This window comes from Microcaecilia unicolor, unplaced genomic scaffold (genome assembly GCF_901765095.1).
Source record: "Microcaecilia unicolor unplaced genomic scaffold, aMicUni1.1, whole genome shotgun sequence".
NCBI lineage: Eukaryota > Metazoa > Chordata > Amphibia > Gymnophiona > Siphonopidae > Microcaecilia > Microcaecilia unicolor.
Genome location: NW_021963042.1, coordinates 1 through 15,847, shown reverse-complemented (window position 1 = coordinate 15,847; position 15,847 = coordinate 1). Strand labels below are relative to the sequence as shown.

Sequence of the window (15,847 nt, the reverse complement as noted above, 5' to 3'; positions counted from 1 at the left end):
GGGCTGCCACATCCACTCTATAATGTCTAGTAAAGGTATGGGCTGACACCCACGTAGTGGCCACGCAAATATCTTCCAAGGATACCAGGCGCGATTCCACATACGAGGATTCTTGTTCAAGCGTAAAATGTGCCGCACCTATAATGGGGGCGACTTCCCCGAAGACCATATGCCGAAATTATGGCCTCCCTAAGCCAACATGCTATCGTGGCTTGGAGGCCATATCTCCTTTCTTGTGTTCCCCAAACAGAACAAAGACAGGTCTGAATGTTGAAAGTCATTCATAACCTCCAAATACTGAAAAAAAATGCATCTAACATCCAGGTAGTGAAGGGCTCGGAAGTGCTCAAGGTAGTCTTCCTGATGAAAGGCCGGTAAATGTTAACAACTGACCAAGATGAAAACAAGAAACCACTTTGGGCAGAAATGAAGGAACTGTCCTAATGGACAGTCTTAATTTATTTGAAAGTTTCCCATATGTACATATAAAGAAGGTAAAATTATGCATCATACCTGATAATTTTCTTTCCATTAATCATAGCTGATCAATTCATAGACTGGTGGGTTGTGTCCATCTACCAGCAGGTGGAGATAGAGAGCAATCCTTTTGCCTCCCTATATGTGGTCATGTGCTGCCGGAAACTCCTCAGTATGTCGACATCAAAGCTCCATCCGCAGGACTCAGCACTTAGAGAATTACACCCACAAAGGGACACTCTGCCCAGCTCACCACCGCCGAAACGGGGGAGGGGAATTAACCCAGCTCATCCTCACACAAGTGGGGGAGGGGAATCCGTCCAGCTAATCCCCGCAGAGCGGGGGAGAGACACCACACCCGCCGATGCGGGGGGGATCTGGCTTATCCTGCAACCGCAACCGCGGGAGGAGCTGACTGACCCTAACACCGCCGAAGCGGGAGGGGTACAAAGCTGCCCTACAGCCGCACGAAGCGGGAGGGAGCGCCAGCAGAATTTATGTCTCAATCCAGCCCCGTAAAACAGGGGGGGGGGGAGGAATGCAGCAGCTCACTGTAACACAAAATCGTCTCAACTCCTGAAGAATCCAATCGAAAAAACTTGAACACGAAGTCCTCCTGAACAGGAACTGAAGACTAAACTTGAACCTGAAATGCAACCAGAATATAAACAGTACAGATATCTGGGAGGGGCTATGGATTGATCAGCTATGATTAATGGAAAGAAAATTATCAGGTATGATACATAATTTTACCTTCCATATCATCATGCTGATCAATCCATAGACTGGTGGAATGTACCGAAGCAGTACTCACCCAGGGTGGGACACAGAAATCCCTGACTGCAACACTGAAGCTCCAAACCGGGCCACCACCCGAGCAGCCACAGTCAAGCGGTAATGCCTGGAGAAGGTATGAGCAGATGCCCAAGTTGCCGCCTTGCAAATCTCTTGCAAGGAGGCGGACCCGGCCTCTGCCATCGAGGCCGCCTGTGCTCTAGTGGAGAGAGCCTTCAGCTGGATAGGCGGCATCTTCCCCGCGGCCACATAAGCCGCTGCAATGGGTTCCTTGACCCATCGTGCCACTGTAGGCTTGGCAGCCTGCAGCCTGCAGACCCTTACGAGGACCTGTGAACAGCACAAACAGATGATCCGACTTCCGGAATCATTGGTCACTTCCAAGTATCTGATGATGACTCGTCTCACATCTAGATATTTGAGAGCAGAGTACTCCTCTGGGTAGTCCTCCCTACGAAAGGAGGGTAGACAGAGCTGCTGATTCACATGGAAGCGAGGACCAATCTTGGGCAGGAAGGAAGGCACTGTGCGAATAGACACTCCTGCCTCAGTGAAATGCAGAAAGGGCTCTCGACATGATAGCGCCTGGAGCTCGGAAACTCTTCTGGCTGAAGTGATAGCCACCAAAAGACTGCTTTCAACGTCAATTCTTCCAGAGATGCCTCGACAAGGGTTCAAAAGGCGGCTTCTGCAAGGCACTTAGCACCAGATTGAGGTTCCATGCAGGTATCACTGCGTGCAGAGGAGGGCGCATGTGAATAACTCTCTTGAGAAAGCGCACCACATCTGGCTGCAATGCCAGGGAAACATCCTTCAGGTGACCCCTGAAGCAAGCAAGAGCCGCTACTGGACCTTAAGGGAACTAAGCGACAGGCCTTTTTCCAGACCTTCTTGCCAACACTGATAAAATTGGAGCAGTGAAGGGAGAAAGTGAGTCTGCCTCACACCACGATGCAAAGGTATGCCAAACCCTGGCGTAAGCAGTAGAAGTAGAGCGCTTCCTCGCTCTCAGCATAGTGGCGATGACCTTGTCTGAGAAGCTCTGCTTGCCCCGACGCTGCCGCTCAATAGCCAGGCCATAAGACCAAAGGGGGAGGTATCCTCCATCACCACAGGACCCTGATGCAACAGGCCCCGCTCCGCTGGCATCTGCAGAGGTCCGTCCACTGAGAGCCTGATCAAGTCCGCATACCAGGGACGTCTGGGCCAATCCGGACTCACCAGGATTATCCGGCCCGGATGCTTTGCCACCCGTCCTAGCACCTGCCAACATGGGCCAAGGCGGGAACACAAAAAGGAGCTCCTGTGTCGGCCACTGTGGGAGAAGAGCATCTACTCCCAAGATCGCGGGGCCCGTCCTCTGCTGAAAAGCGCGGCACTTGGCAATTGGCTGAAGGACGCCATCAGATCTAGGCTCGGCTGGCCTCCCAGCACCTTTTGTGATGTCCCGAACGCCTGAGCAATATTCATGACCCCGCAATGTGGTGCCGCCGAAAAGCTGTTCCAGGTTTGCTTCCCCGCCCATAGGCATAGCTTCATGGCCCTTCCTTGGCTAGAGGGGCGCTCCTGGTACCTCCCCGGCGATTGACATAGGCCAGAGCCGTGGCATTGTCGGACAGGACCCGTACTGGCTTCAGCGCCAGGCCCGGGGAAACTCCAAAGGCACCAACCGAATGGCTCTGAGTTTCCGGGAGGTTGATAGACCACTCTGCCTCGGCAGGGGACCAGAGCCCCTGCGCTGTCCTTCCCAAGCAGTGGCTCCCCAGCCCGTCAAAGAGGTGTCCGTCGTGACGAAACCCACTCCGGGGTCACCAGAGGAATTCCTGCGGACAGCTTGTCTGGCCTCAGCCACCAGCTCAGCGCCTTGCGCACCGCTGGATCCAAGGGAAGGCGCACAGCGTAATCCTCCGAAGCTGGAGTCCATCGCTGCAAACAGAGAGAGCTGTATAGGTCTCATATGGCCCTGACCCAGGGCACTACTTCCATCGTGGCCGTCATAGAGCCCACAGCTGCCCATAGTCCCGAGCCCGAAGAGAAGAGGCTGCTAGGAACTTGTCCACCTGAGCCTGAGCTTGACAATCCGATTGTCTGGCAGGAACACTCTGCCCACTTGGGGGTCGAATCGAACTCCCAGATACTCCAGGGACTGAGTCGGGCGCAGCTGGCTTTTCTCCCAGTTGATGATCCACCTCAGGGAGCTCAAAAGAGCAATCACCCCGGTCTGAAGCTCTGCCGCACTCTCATAAGAGGGGGCTCGGATCAATCAGTCGTCCAGATAAGGATGGACTTGTACTCCTTTCTTGCGTAGGAAGGCCGCAATGACCACCATAACTTGGAAAGGTCCGCGGAGCAGTAGCCAACCCGAAAGGGAGGGCTCTGAACTGGGAGTGTCCTCAGAACTGCAAAATGCGGAAAGCGTTGATGAGGAGGCCAGATGGGAATATGTAAGTAAGCTTCCTTGATGTCCAAGGGATGCCAGGAACTCCCTGCCTGCACTGCCTCTATAACAGAGCGGAGAGTCTCCATTCGGAAGTGCCGAACTTCCAAAGACCCGATTGACCCCTTGAGGTCGAGGATAGGCCGGACAAAACCTCCTTTCTTAGGTACCACAAAGTAATAGAGTAACGTCCCTTGCCAGGGTGATCTTCTGGCACCGGAACGACCGGACCCAGGCGGATCAGATTGTCCAAAGTCTGCTGCACTGCCACAGCTTGACCGGAGACTTGCAGGAGAGTGCACAAACCCGTTTCTTAAGGGTCGGCAGAACTCTAGCTTGTAGCCGTCTCTGATGACTTCCAGCACTCAAGCGTCTGAAGTTACCCTGGTCCACTCGCCCAGAAACGAGGATAGGCGTCCTCCAATCTGCTCTGGGCCATGGACCAGCGCCCCGTCATTGGGTACGAGACCCTGGGGGAGGACCGGAGGAGGCACCTCCGGGACGGCGGTCTCTGCGAAAGGAATGCTGCTTGGGGGAGGAATTCCTTTGATGGAAGAGGGGGCAGAGGAGCTCGACTTGCCCGGCAATACAGACGGGCTTCTTGAAACCGTCCTTTGGAGAAACCGGGGCGGGCACCACTGGCCCGATCCCTGACCTCCGGTAACCTCTTGCCCTTAGACGTGCCGAGATCGGTCACAATCTTGTCCAGCTCGACCCCAAAGAGCAGCTTGCCTTTAAAAGGCAACTTAGCCAGGCGAGACTTAGAGGCGTGGTCAACAGACCAATGCTTCAGCCAAAGCCACCGCCGTGCAGAGACTGTCTGAGCCATACCTTTAGCCGAGGCTCTCAAGACATCATACAGCCAGCCTGTCAAGTAGGCCAAGCCCGATTCCAGGGCTGGCCAATCAGCCCTCAAGGAAGGATCCGAGGGGAAGCCCGCTGCACAAGCGTCAGGCACGCCCTGGCCACTCAGCAGCCACAAATTGAGGCCTGTAAACTTAAAGCAGCCGCCTCCGAAGACGACTTTAAAGCCGCCTCCAACTCCTGTCTTGGGCGTCCTTTAGGGCCGTGCCACCTTCCACCGGCAACGCCGTTTTCTTAGTCACCGCAGTGATTAAAGAATCCACGGTAGGCCCCCAAGAAAGGCCTCCCGTTCACCTTCAGGCAGAGGATAGAGGCGGGACATAGCCCTAGCCACTTTAAGGCTCGCTTCTGGGAAATCCCATTGAGCCGAAATCAAGGTGTGCATTCATGCACATGGAAGGTTCTAGGCCGGCGCTTAGTCCCCCGCATAATGGCAGAGCCAACAGAGGCTGAGGGAGAGACGTCCTCCGGAGAGGATCTCTTCAAAATGCTCATGGCCTGCACTAACAGGTTGGGCAAATCCTCTGAGTGAAAGATCCGTGCTGCAGAAGGTTCATCCGCTCCATCCGAGCGGGAATCCGTCTCCTCCAAGGAATTCCCAAAGGACCGTTGGGAGAACTCAGATACGCTGCCCTCATCTACATCAGAGGAGACCGAGTCCTCTAGGGCCTGGAAGTCCACCCGAGGGTGTTTGCTTCCGGAGGCCTCAGCCCCTTGATCAGAGGGGGGAGCCAGGGCAGTTTTATCATAAGAAAAGCCTGATGCAGCAGCAAAAAGAACTCAGGGGAGAAACCCCCTAGACTGTGCACTTCTGCCGTCTGGGCCACGGCCCTAGACGCACCCTCAACCGGCGCTCGCAAGAGCGGGGGAAAACATGCTGTGCATCCAAAATGGCGTCCGGCGTGAAACTCTGAGAAGGAGCCACGTGGGAAAACGGCGCTTAACTTTCGCCGCTTTCTTGCCGCCCATTAACGTCTCCCAGCTCGAGGGCGGCCCAAGAAGAAGCCGTCCGAGCAAAGTGGCCGGCCAACATGGAGTGCGAGCAGCGGGGGATGGGCGCTTATGGCGGGAAAAACCGCCGCACCGGAGGAAGAACCGGGACACTGACCAGATTCCAAACTGATGCCCAACAAAACCCCCGCATCCCCGCTAGACGCACACAAGCGGTCCGGGGAGTGAATCTTCGCGCCCTCGTCCTCCGACGCCATAAGCCACATGGAGACCGAATGGGGAACCCCCTGCCCGCTATAAAAAGGTAAAATTACCTGCTTCTCGCTCCGAGCTGTAATGAACTGGTGTCCCAGTGAGCAGCTGCAATAAACGCTGATATAAACGTCGATATAAACGCCCTTAAAGGACGTCCACATTTTTTTTTTTTTAAACAGAGCCAGCGGGGGGGGGAGAAAGGAGGGACCTGGCACCACCAGGTTTGCACTTGCTCAAGAAGAGCCTTCAACCCCAGGTACTCAACAAAACCTAAAGATTAGGCTTGGAGACCTAGCCAGAGCTGCTGCTGTGTGTGACCACCACCTGCTGAGATAGAGAACATACTGAGGAGTTTCCGGCAGCACATGACCACATATAGGGAGGCAAAAGGATTGCTCTCTATCTCCACCTGCTGGTAGATGGACACAACCCACCAGTCTATGGATTGATCAGCATGATGATATGGAAACAGCAGTTACAAACTCTATTTTGTGCTCATTTTTCTACACTGTCCTACACAATTCAGGTGGCAAACTTTCAGTGACTATATCCTGTTTCTTGATGGATTCATCTTTACTGTTGTTGTAATCTGCCTTGGGAAGCCTGGTGTTATAAATATTAGAAGTAAAATTAAAATCTCCATTCATTGGGGCACATGGAATCACATCTTCATCTGGACCTGGGAGAGGAAATCAGGGGGAGAGGAAAGCAGGGGAGAGAGGAGTTTGCTTAACATGGATGGATGAACAGAGGGAGGGGGAGGGAAGAGAAAGGAAGGAGATGCACATGGATGGAGGGGGAGGGAAGAGAAAGGAAGGAGATGTACATAGATGGAGGGAGGGGAAAAATGCGGGAAATGGATGCAAGGGATGGGCGAGAGGAGAAATGATAGATGGATGGGAAGGAAGAGAAAAGAATGCACGTGGATGGGGATGAGGGAAAGGGATGACACGAGAAAATCTGCACATGGATGGAGAAAATAGGCAAAAACTGGATCCACTCTAACTCTTCCAGTCAAGTCTGCGGAGCACACAGTTTTTACTTATGGATGTTGGGAAGAAATGAAAAAGAATGAAGGAAAGTAAAGAAATAAATGGACAGGAAGCCCTGGAAAAGGAGTTAAGAGAACAGACAGAGAGCAGCAGAATCAGATACTGGGACCAACATGATCAGAAAAATAGTCACCAGACAACAAAGGTAGAAAAATAATTTTATTTTCATTTTAGTGTTTGGAATATGTCCAAGTTGAGAATTTACATCTGTCTTATTTTGAACCTGTATAACAGTTAACATGTTTCTTTCTGTTTTCCTGGTAGTGTGCTGCATGCAGAATCTAGCTTCTTAGGATTTCAGGTTAATTTTTGCCTGTATTTGAAGAGGGGCTATCTCTGTTCTGCATATGTGACTGCAAGGCCAAGTGTCTGAATAGGGATCCGTTTGTTAGATTCTGAGATTTTGATAACATATTGTGTTTCACATTTGGCAAGACTGTTTCCTTAATTCCTGGTCTGTGTGTTAATTTGGTTTGTGTCATTTTGGGTATACTGGAGCTGTACCAGTTATAGAAATGATTTATAATGGAAAAAATGACAAGTTATTTTTCTTCTCCTATACTGGTGTAATATTTTCAGTGATGTCTTTTACTAGACATGGTGCATATAAACAGGCGTGTGACCTGTGAGTGTGGCTACTGAAGGGCGGCGTCAGATAGTGACCCCACCCCTAAGGTTATCCATAATGAGTACCGGTACCTTTTTTCCTACAAAAAAAGCACTGGTTTCAACGTATCATCAACGATGACACCTAGATCCCCTTTTCCTGGTCGGTGACTCCTAATGTGGAAGCTTGCATCACGTAACTATAGTTTAGGTTCCTCTTTCCCACATGCATCACTTTGCACTTGCTCACATTAAATGTCATCTAGCGTTTGGATGCCCAGTCTTGTAATTTTTCACAATCCTCGTGCCATTTAACAACTCTGAATAACTGTTGTCAGCAAATTTAATTACCTCACTAGTTACTCCCATCTCTAGATCATTTATAAATATGTTAAAAAGCAGCAGTCCCAGCAGACCCCTGAGGAACCCTACTATCTACTCTTCTCCATTTAATATTGACCACTTAAGCCTACTCTCAGTTTTCTATCTTTTATCCAGTTTTTAATCCACAATAGAACACTACCCCTATCCCAAGACTCTCCAATTTCCTCTGGAGTCTTTCATGAGGTGCTTTGTCAAATGTCTTTTGAAAATCCAGATACACAATATCAACCGGCTCACCTATATCCACATTTGGAGGTCTCAGAGAGGCCTGCCTTGCCTTCTGAATTTTCTGGGATTTACAGAGAACAGGCATGATCAGGGCCTAGGCACCCCCAAACATCAATTGTTGGGGTCCTTGCTAATCATGAGCCTGTTACACTTGGCACAACATTTGAAACCACTGCGGATCTTCTGGGACACCATGGTAAAAGTAATCAAGGCAAAATCAAATGGCTGAAAGTTGAGGTAAAAACCATAAGCATCACCATACTGGGACAGACTGAAGGTCCATCAAGCCCAGTATCCTGTTTCCAACAGTGGCCAATCCAGGTCCAAGTACCTGGGCAAGATCCCAAAGGAGTAAAATAGATTTTATGCTACTTATCCCAGGAATGAGCAGTGCTAACTGGTTAGTGCAGGATTACTGTGCGATCCTTAACACCTACAAAATGGGTATTGGTAAGTGATCATGTGGTAATTTTCTTAAATGGCCATGTGCTAATGGCTGCATGGCCTCTAATACAAAAAAAATGGAAAATTGGCCATTTTATTGCTATAGTACAGCCTCACAGAAACTCCCAGACAATCAGACCTAAGCAGGCCTCAGGCTGCAAAAATAAAGGAAACTTAAAAGTGCATTATAACTAAAAGGACACTAACCAGAGAGGGGAGGGAAAAATAAATGAAAATAATGAGGAAAACAAACAGGTAATTGCTCAAGGAAGGCAGTCATATTCAACCGAAAAGACACTGAGAACTTATAGAAACATGACCTCTCTGCTCTGCAGAAAAACAAAGACTGCTGGTCTCGCATGATCACACTGGGCAGACACGTATGCATGGTGGAACACTGTGAAAGGCTTCTTAAACCAATAAAACCCTGGGTAGCATCCGCACTGGGGTCCCATCGGACGACATCACCCATATGTGTGAAACAATGTCCTGCTTGTCCTCAGAGAAAAATACTAACAAAATATAGCTAAAATATTTCAGAAGATTTAGTAAATTGTTGTACTTACTGCACTAATAATGAGCCTGATAGGAACAGTAGCATGGGTCTTGTTTGTCAGTTTTAGCGGGAGAGCTTTCCAGCTTCCAGAAGTAAGGTCACCAAAATCAAGACCATCTGTATTACTAGCATCAACCTGTTTAAAGAAGACAATTAACAGCATTAACTAGGATTGTTTTTCTATTATACCAAATCCATTATTAGAAAGTTCAAGGCAAACAATACATAAAGGTAGAAAACAACGAAGCAGATCAGTGGTAAATGTAATCAAACTTTATTAATAAAATTATTATTAAAACTTGTTTACATTTACCGCTGTTTTGCTTCGTTGTTTTTACCTTGGAGTTTGCAGATTGTTTGCCTTGCTGTTTCGTTAAACTTAATACTTAAACCTCAATATACCATATGACAACATAGGCTCTAAACATTTTAGAGAGGGAATCAGGGATGACAACCCATGAGCCAGGTGAGAGACTGGTTCAAGGCACCAAAATCATGGTCATGTTGTAGGAGTGGACAAGCAAACACTGTACTCGGCCTGCGGCCATCACTAGACTGGCAGGACAACCTCAAGCTCTGCATACTACCTATGGATTTTGCTCTTTGCACATAACTTATGGACTTTGCCTTCTTTGTGGCATCCTTTATACTTGGGTGTTTACTGAACATTTGCATCTTCTTGTATTCTGCCTTAACTATCAACTGTCAGCTCCTGATAGCTAGATAGATAACTGATTGAGACAGGATGCAGATGCATTAGATAAACAGCATAACACACTGTTTACTTTGTGTGGACTTTTGTACTAACAGGATTTTCTATTTGAACTTTGCACTTGCACCTTTGCCTTGTACCAAAACCTAAGCTTACATATAATGAGCTTAGACTAAGGCCTAAACCTGTGCAGTTTAGACTTTTACTAGTAGTATGTATTTATTAACCAGCAGCTAGATAACAAGTTGTAGTAGTCAGCAATTTAGGATTGTAGGAAAGGCAGCTGGCTCTGCCAGCGCAGTCTTGTGATTCAGGCATAGAGGCTGTATTGTGTAAATGTGCTGGAACACTGCAATAAGTTACATTTCTTGCAAAGTAACAATTTCTATGAAAGCTGTGAAACTGACGTACAGTGGGGAAATAAGTATTTGATCCCTTGCTGATTTTGTAAGTTTGCCCACTGACAAAGACATGAGCAGCCCATAATTGAAGGGTAGGTTATTGGTAACAGTGAGAGATAGCACATCACAAATTAAATCCGGAAAATCACATTGTGGAAAGTATATGAATTTATTTGCATTCTGCAGAGGGAAATAAGTATTTGATCCCCCACCAACCAGTAAGAGATCTGGCCCCTACAGACCAGGTAGATGCTCCAAATCAACTCGTTACCTGCATGACAGACAGCTGTCGGCAATGGTCACCTGTATGAAAGACACCTGTCCACAGACTCAGTGAATCAGTCAGACTCTAACCTCTACAAAATGGCCAAGAGCAAGGAGCTGTCTAAGGATGTCAGGGACAAGATCATACACCTGCACAAGGCTGGAATGGGCTACAAAACCATCAGTAAGACGCTGGGCGAGAAGGAGACAACTGTTGGTGCCATAGTAAGAAAATGGAAGAAGTACAAAATGACTGTCAATCGACAAAGATCTGGGGCTCAACGCAAAATCTCACCTCGTGGGGTATCCTTGATCATGAGAAAGGTTAGAAATCAGCCTACAACTACAAGGGGGGAACTTGTCAATGATCTCAAGGCAGCTGGGACCACTGTCACCACGAAAACCATTGGTAACACATTACGACATAACGGATTGCAATCCTGCAGTGCCCGCAAGGTCCCCCTGCTCCGGAAGGCACATGTGACGGCCCGTCTGAAGTTTGCCAGTGAACACCTGGATGATGCCGAGAGTGATTGGGAGAAGGTGCTGTGGTCAGATGAGACAAAAATTGAGCTCTTTGGCATGAACTCAACTCGCCGTGTTTGGAGGAAGAGAAATGCTGCCTATGACCCAAAGAACACCGTCCCCACTGTCAAGCATGGAGGTGGAAATGTTATGTTTTGGGGGTGTTTCTCTGCTAAGGGCACAGGACTACTTCACCGCATCAATGGGAGAATGGATGGGGCCATGTACCGTACAATTCTGAGTGACAACCTCCTTCCCTCCGCCAGGGCCTTAAAAATTGTCGTGCTGGGTCTTCCAGCACGACAATGACCCAAAACATACAGCCAAGGCAACAAAGGAGTGGCTCAGGAAGAAGCACATTAGGGTCATGGAGTGGCCTAGCCAGTCACCAGACCTTAATCCCATTGAAAACTTATGGAGGGAGCTGAAGCTGCGAGTTGCCAAGCGACAGCCCAGAACTCTTAATGATTTAGTTGATCTGCAAAGAGAGTGGACCAAAATTCCTCCTGACATGTGTGCAAACCTCATCATCAACTACAGAAGACGTCTGACCGCTGTGCTTGCCAACAAGGGTTTTGCCACCAAGTATTAGGTCTGTTTGCCAGAGGGATCAAATACTTATTTCCTCTGCAGAATGCAAATAAATTCATATACTTTCCACAATGTGATTTTCCGGATTTAATTTGTGATGTGCTATCTCTCACTGTTACCAATAACCTACCCTTCAATTATGGGCTGCTCATGTCTTTGTCAGTGGGCAAACTTACAAAATCAGCAAGGGATCAAATACTTATTTCCCCCACTGTATCTTTTCTCTGTGAGAACTACAGAACTACTAATGTATTGCGCATGTGCCTGTACTGCGCATGTGTATGTGTGACGTATGATGCGTTTTATGCGCATGACCAGTAATCTGTATAAGAACAAGTGTCAGATGACACTCGTGACGCAGTATCCTGAGACTGATCTCGGTGCTGTTCATTGCTAGCAATAAAGCTGCCTCGTTCTCGGAACCATTTGCCTCTTGTCTCCTGATTTACTTAGCCGAAGATTCTGTTACATTTTCTGGCGAGCCAGCCAGGAGTACATAGAGGGAAAACGGATTGTATTCTTTCCCCTCCCCCGCCGGTCGGTCGGGTAATCTGCCCCCCTCCGAGACGGTGGTAAGTGGCCACCGCTGATTTCAGCGTCCATCTCCCGAAGGAGGGTTGATAGACGCCGGCTGACTGGCGTGGGGCCGTGTGGTTCCGGCGAGGCACCTTTTCTTTTTCCTTTTTGTTTGCTCGAGCTCCGGAGAGAACGCGCCAACAGGCCACGTCCGAAGACGGCGGACAGGCGAGTATACTCTGGGTAGTGACCGGCCCGGTAAAGGGTCGAAGAAGAGGCTTGATCACCCTCTTGGCCAGTGGCTAATACGGACTAGGTCCCGAAACCCACTAGGCCCTGCGAAGGAACCGAACGGGAGGGTTTCTTGTGGCGTATGAAAGTTGAGTGAGTGGGCCTGCAGTTTCGGATCGGGCGACCGCATTCCGGTCAGGCCGGCTGTTGACCCTTTTGTGTCCGGTGGAACGAGACCCCTTACTCCTCCACCATCCCTTTCCCCCTTTGTCTGTCTCCTATCCTTTGGCACTCAGGTTAGGATGGGCGGGGGTGGATCTACTCCGTTAGATTTAATGACGGAACACTTTAGCGAAGTGTTCGACCAGGAACAATGCAGTAAAGCCGGGATACAGCGATGTCAGTTTATGTGGCCCGGGTTAGGGAGATGGTTGATTGGCCACCGGAAGGGTCATTCGAATATGAAAAGTGGCGGCAGTCATGAATGTGGTTATAGTTGAGGGAAATCCAGGCTGTCCTGAGGATATCCCATATGTGGAGGGGTGGCTTGATGTAGTCCGGAACCCGCCGGTCTGGGCCCAGCATAAGGTGGAAAAGGCCGCCCTTATGGTATAAGCCAGAGGAAGGGTCGCAAGACCAAGTTGAAAGCCCATACCACGCCCAATATTCTCAACTCCCCGGCAACCGTTGCCGTCGCGAAGGCCGTAGGGAACACCCCCATCACTGAAGCCACGCCCTGTACTACCAACACGGAGGCCACGCCCCGTACTACCAGTACTTCCAGTACCCTCCCAAGACCAAGACCTCCGAAAGCAATCCGAGGGAAAGTTCAGGGCCCCCAGAATCCCGAAAAGGTTCCTCCGAAGGCCCCTATACTTAGTACGGTAGAGGCCTACGAGGAGGAAGCAGCGCCCCCCCCCCTATAGTCCTCTATATCCCAACCTCGCAAATTTGACAGAGGGCCTGAATAACGCCGAGGCCTCCGGCCCAGAGTCGGATGCGGAAGAAACTTCCCGGGCAAGTACTCCCGAATCAACGGGCCCCGGAACCTCCAGAAAGAGTCAGAGGGTTACTAAACCGATAACCCGATTTCCCAGTCGAGCCCGATAAGTACCCTCCCTCCAAGCAAGAGGGCGGATGTTACCGACCTGTTTCCGATCCGACAATCAACAACACACTACACTCCGACCCCGGGAGGCCAGCCCATCGAGTCAACCGTCTACAGTCACGTCCCATTCTCTAGTGCCGACCTGTATAACTGGAAGGTGCATGGGCCCTCCTACGACCAAAAACCCGAACAACTTGTAGAACTGGTGGAGGGTATAATATACAGTTACAACCCAACCTGGGGTGATCTTAGGCAGTTGAGTGCCCACATTGACTACTGAGGAACGCCGCTTGCTACAACAGAATATGGAGGCGGCGGTCCGGAGCCCACCCGGATGAAGCGCAAATAGAAGACCGCTTAAGGAGGGAGGTGCCCACCGCACGTCCTGATTGGGACTATCGGACGGAGGATGGTCAAACCCGCACCCGTCAATACCAGCAGGCCTATCTGGCGGCCCTGAAGAAAGGCAAACAGAAGATTACTAATATGGGAAAAATTCATAACGTTGTTCAACAAAAGCATGAGAGCCCAGGGGATTTGAAAACATGTTAACCCTTTAATGTTTCCTTTGACTGATCTACCCTAGCATTTAAAACATTCTACCTCATTATAAGAACATAAGAGTAGCCATATTAGGTCAGACCAATGGTCCATCTAGCCAAGTATCCTGTTTAACCCTACCCTCTGTGAAGGAGTAGACCTAGTGGTTAGTGCAGCAGACTTTGATCATGGGGAACTGGGTTTAATTCCCCCTGCAGCTTCTTGTGACTCTGGGCAAGTCACTTAATTCTCCCATTGCCCCAGGTACAAAATAAGTACCTGTATGTAATATGTAAAAACCACTTTGAATGTAGTTGCAAAAACCACAGAAAGGCGGTATATCAAGTCTCATTCCCTTTCCCTTAAGATTTATTTTGTTTTCTCCAGTAAAGTGAATGATTAGAGGTCTTGGGGCTGAAACGATCTCAACCTATTCTCAAACTTTAAATGGGTAAGAAGCCCCGCTCGCTGGCTTGGAGCCGGGCGTGGAATGCGAGCGCCCAGTGGGCCACTTTTGGTAAGCAGAACTGGCGCTGCAGGATAAACCAAACGCCGGGTTAAGGCGCCCGATGCCAACACTCATATGCAGTTTTTATAAGGTGATTCTCATTAGCTTACCCTCCTCATCACAACTGCCTCACAGAAAGCAGCTCTGTTGGGTAAAGCAAAAATTTACACCAATGGCCAAAATCCCAAGCTTCTGATATCAGTGGCCCGGCTTACTTTTTTTTTTTTTTTAATGTATTTTAATATTCATTCGTCAGGCACAGATGCGCTGGGATTCAGAGGCTGATTTTAACTGCCTGTTGCCATTCCCCCCCCCCTTCCTCCACCATGTTGCATCTCAGGTAGAACCCAGCCAGAATGCAGAGGATGCTTTCGAACTACCTCCCTGAACGCTTCCAGCTTCACCCCTTCCCCCTACCCATCCTCCACCCCAATGCAGCATGCAGGGAATCTGAGGTCCCTTGGAATTTTCTCTCTTAAGGAGACCTCAAATCCCTGGTGGGCCAGTAGGCCCAATAAAGCAAAGCCTCTCCCCTTTTCCATACCCCACCCCCTTCCCCCTCTAGAATCCAACTCACCGTACAGATCCGGGGCACACAGGGGAGCAGGAGTGATTTCCATTCATTCTTATCCCAGTGGCTGCCTTCAAGTGTTTAAGCTGCCATACAAGGGATTTTTTTTTTTCTTTTATGTGGTAGCCGGAACCAAAAAAAACCTTCAGTAACAAGGCTAGTGCTATCAGATCCATGAATGAAATGCCGCCTGAGTACAAATGCGCAAAGATCTATTCCCCCAGGTCAATGATGCTTTGATCATTTGAGCCTGAACATTTGCCTTCAGCAGGTCACAATGAGGTACACCTAGCCAGTCTTCCTCACTGTCATAATATGAAAACATAAGACATATGTTAGGTCAGACCATGGATTCAAAACGCCCAGCAACTTGACTCTGAAAAATGGCAAATTTTGGTGAAAAGTAGTATCAGCAAATCCCCAACAGTAGACCCACTCCTACTGAGGATGGGCAGACTGGATAGGCCATTTGGCTCTTATCTGGTGTCATGTTTCCATAAGTCAGTCTGGATAATAACTGTTTATGAGCATTATTGGCAGTAGTTAGTCCTCTTTGTTGGCTATAAGACGACAAAATTCTAAGGATATTGTGACAGTATCAGATGCAGTTTTGGCACAGGATCACGCAACCTATCAATTTGTCTCAGAATTTGATACTTTGAAATCAAAGGTGCAAGCCCTGGAAAGTTTGGCAGTCTCTATTAAGGGGAAGAATTTCGCTGAAGGCATTTGGAATATTTGGAAAATCAGGTAAGGGGACAATCTGAGATTTTTAAGATTTCCTATTTCACCATTTACCTGCTATTGAAATGTTTAAAAAATATATCGTGG

At 49.0% G+C, this 15,847-nt stretch overlaps 1 protein-coding gene across 1 annotated transcript in view; it reads right to left on the bottom strand.

Moving 5' to 3' along the window:
- LOC115458823 (centrosomal protein of 192 kDa-like) overlaps positions 1 to 9,185 on the bottom strand; it is a gene marked incomplete at its 5' end in the record, with an annotated part of 210,090 nt that extends 200,905 nt beyond the window's left edge. The window contains one exon of the mRNA XM_030188637.1: positions 9,060 to 9,185. Within this exon, the coding sequence (XP_030044497.1) occupies positions 9,060 to 9,185 (126 nt within the window). The remainder of the gene's footprint in view (positions 1 to 9,059) is intronic.
- Between the last annotated feature and the right edge of the window lie 6,662 nt (positions 9,186 to 15,847).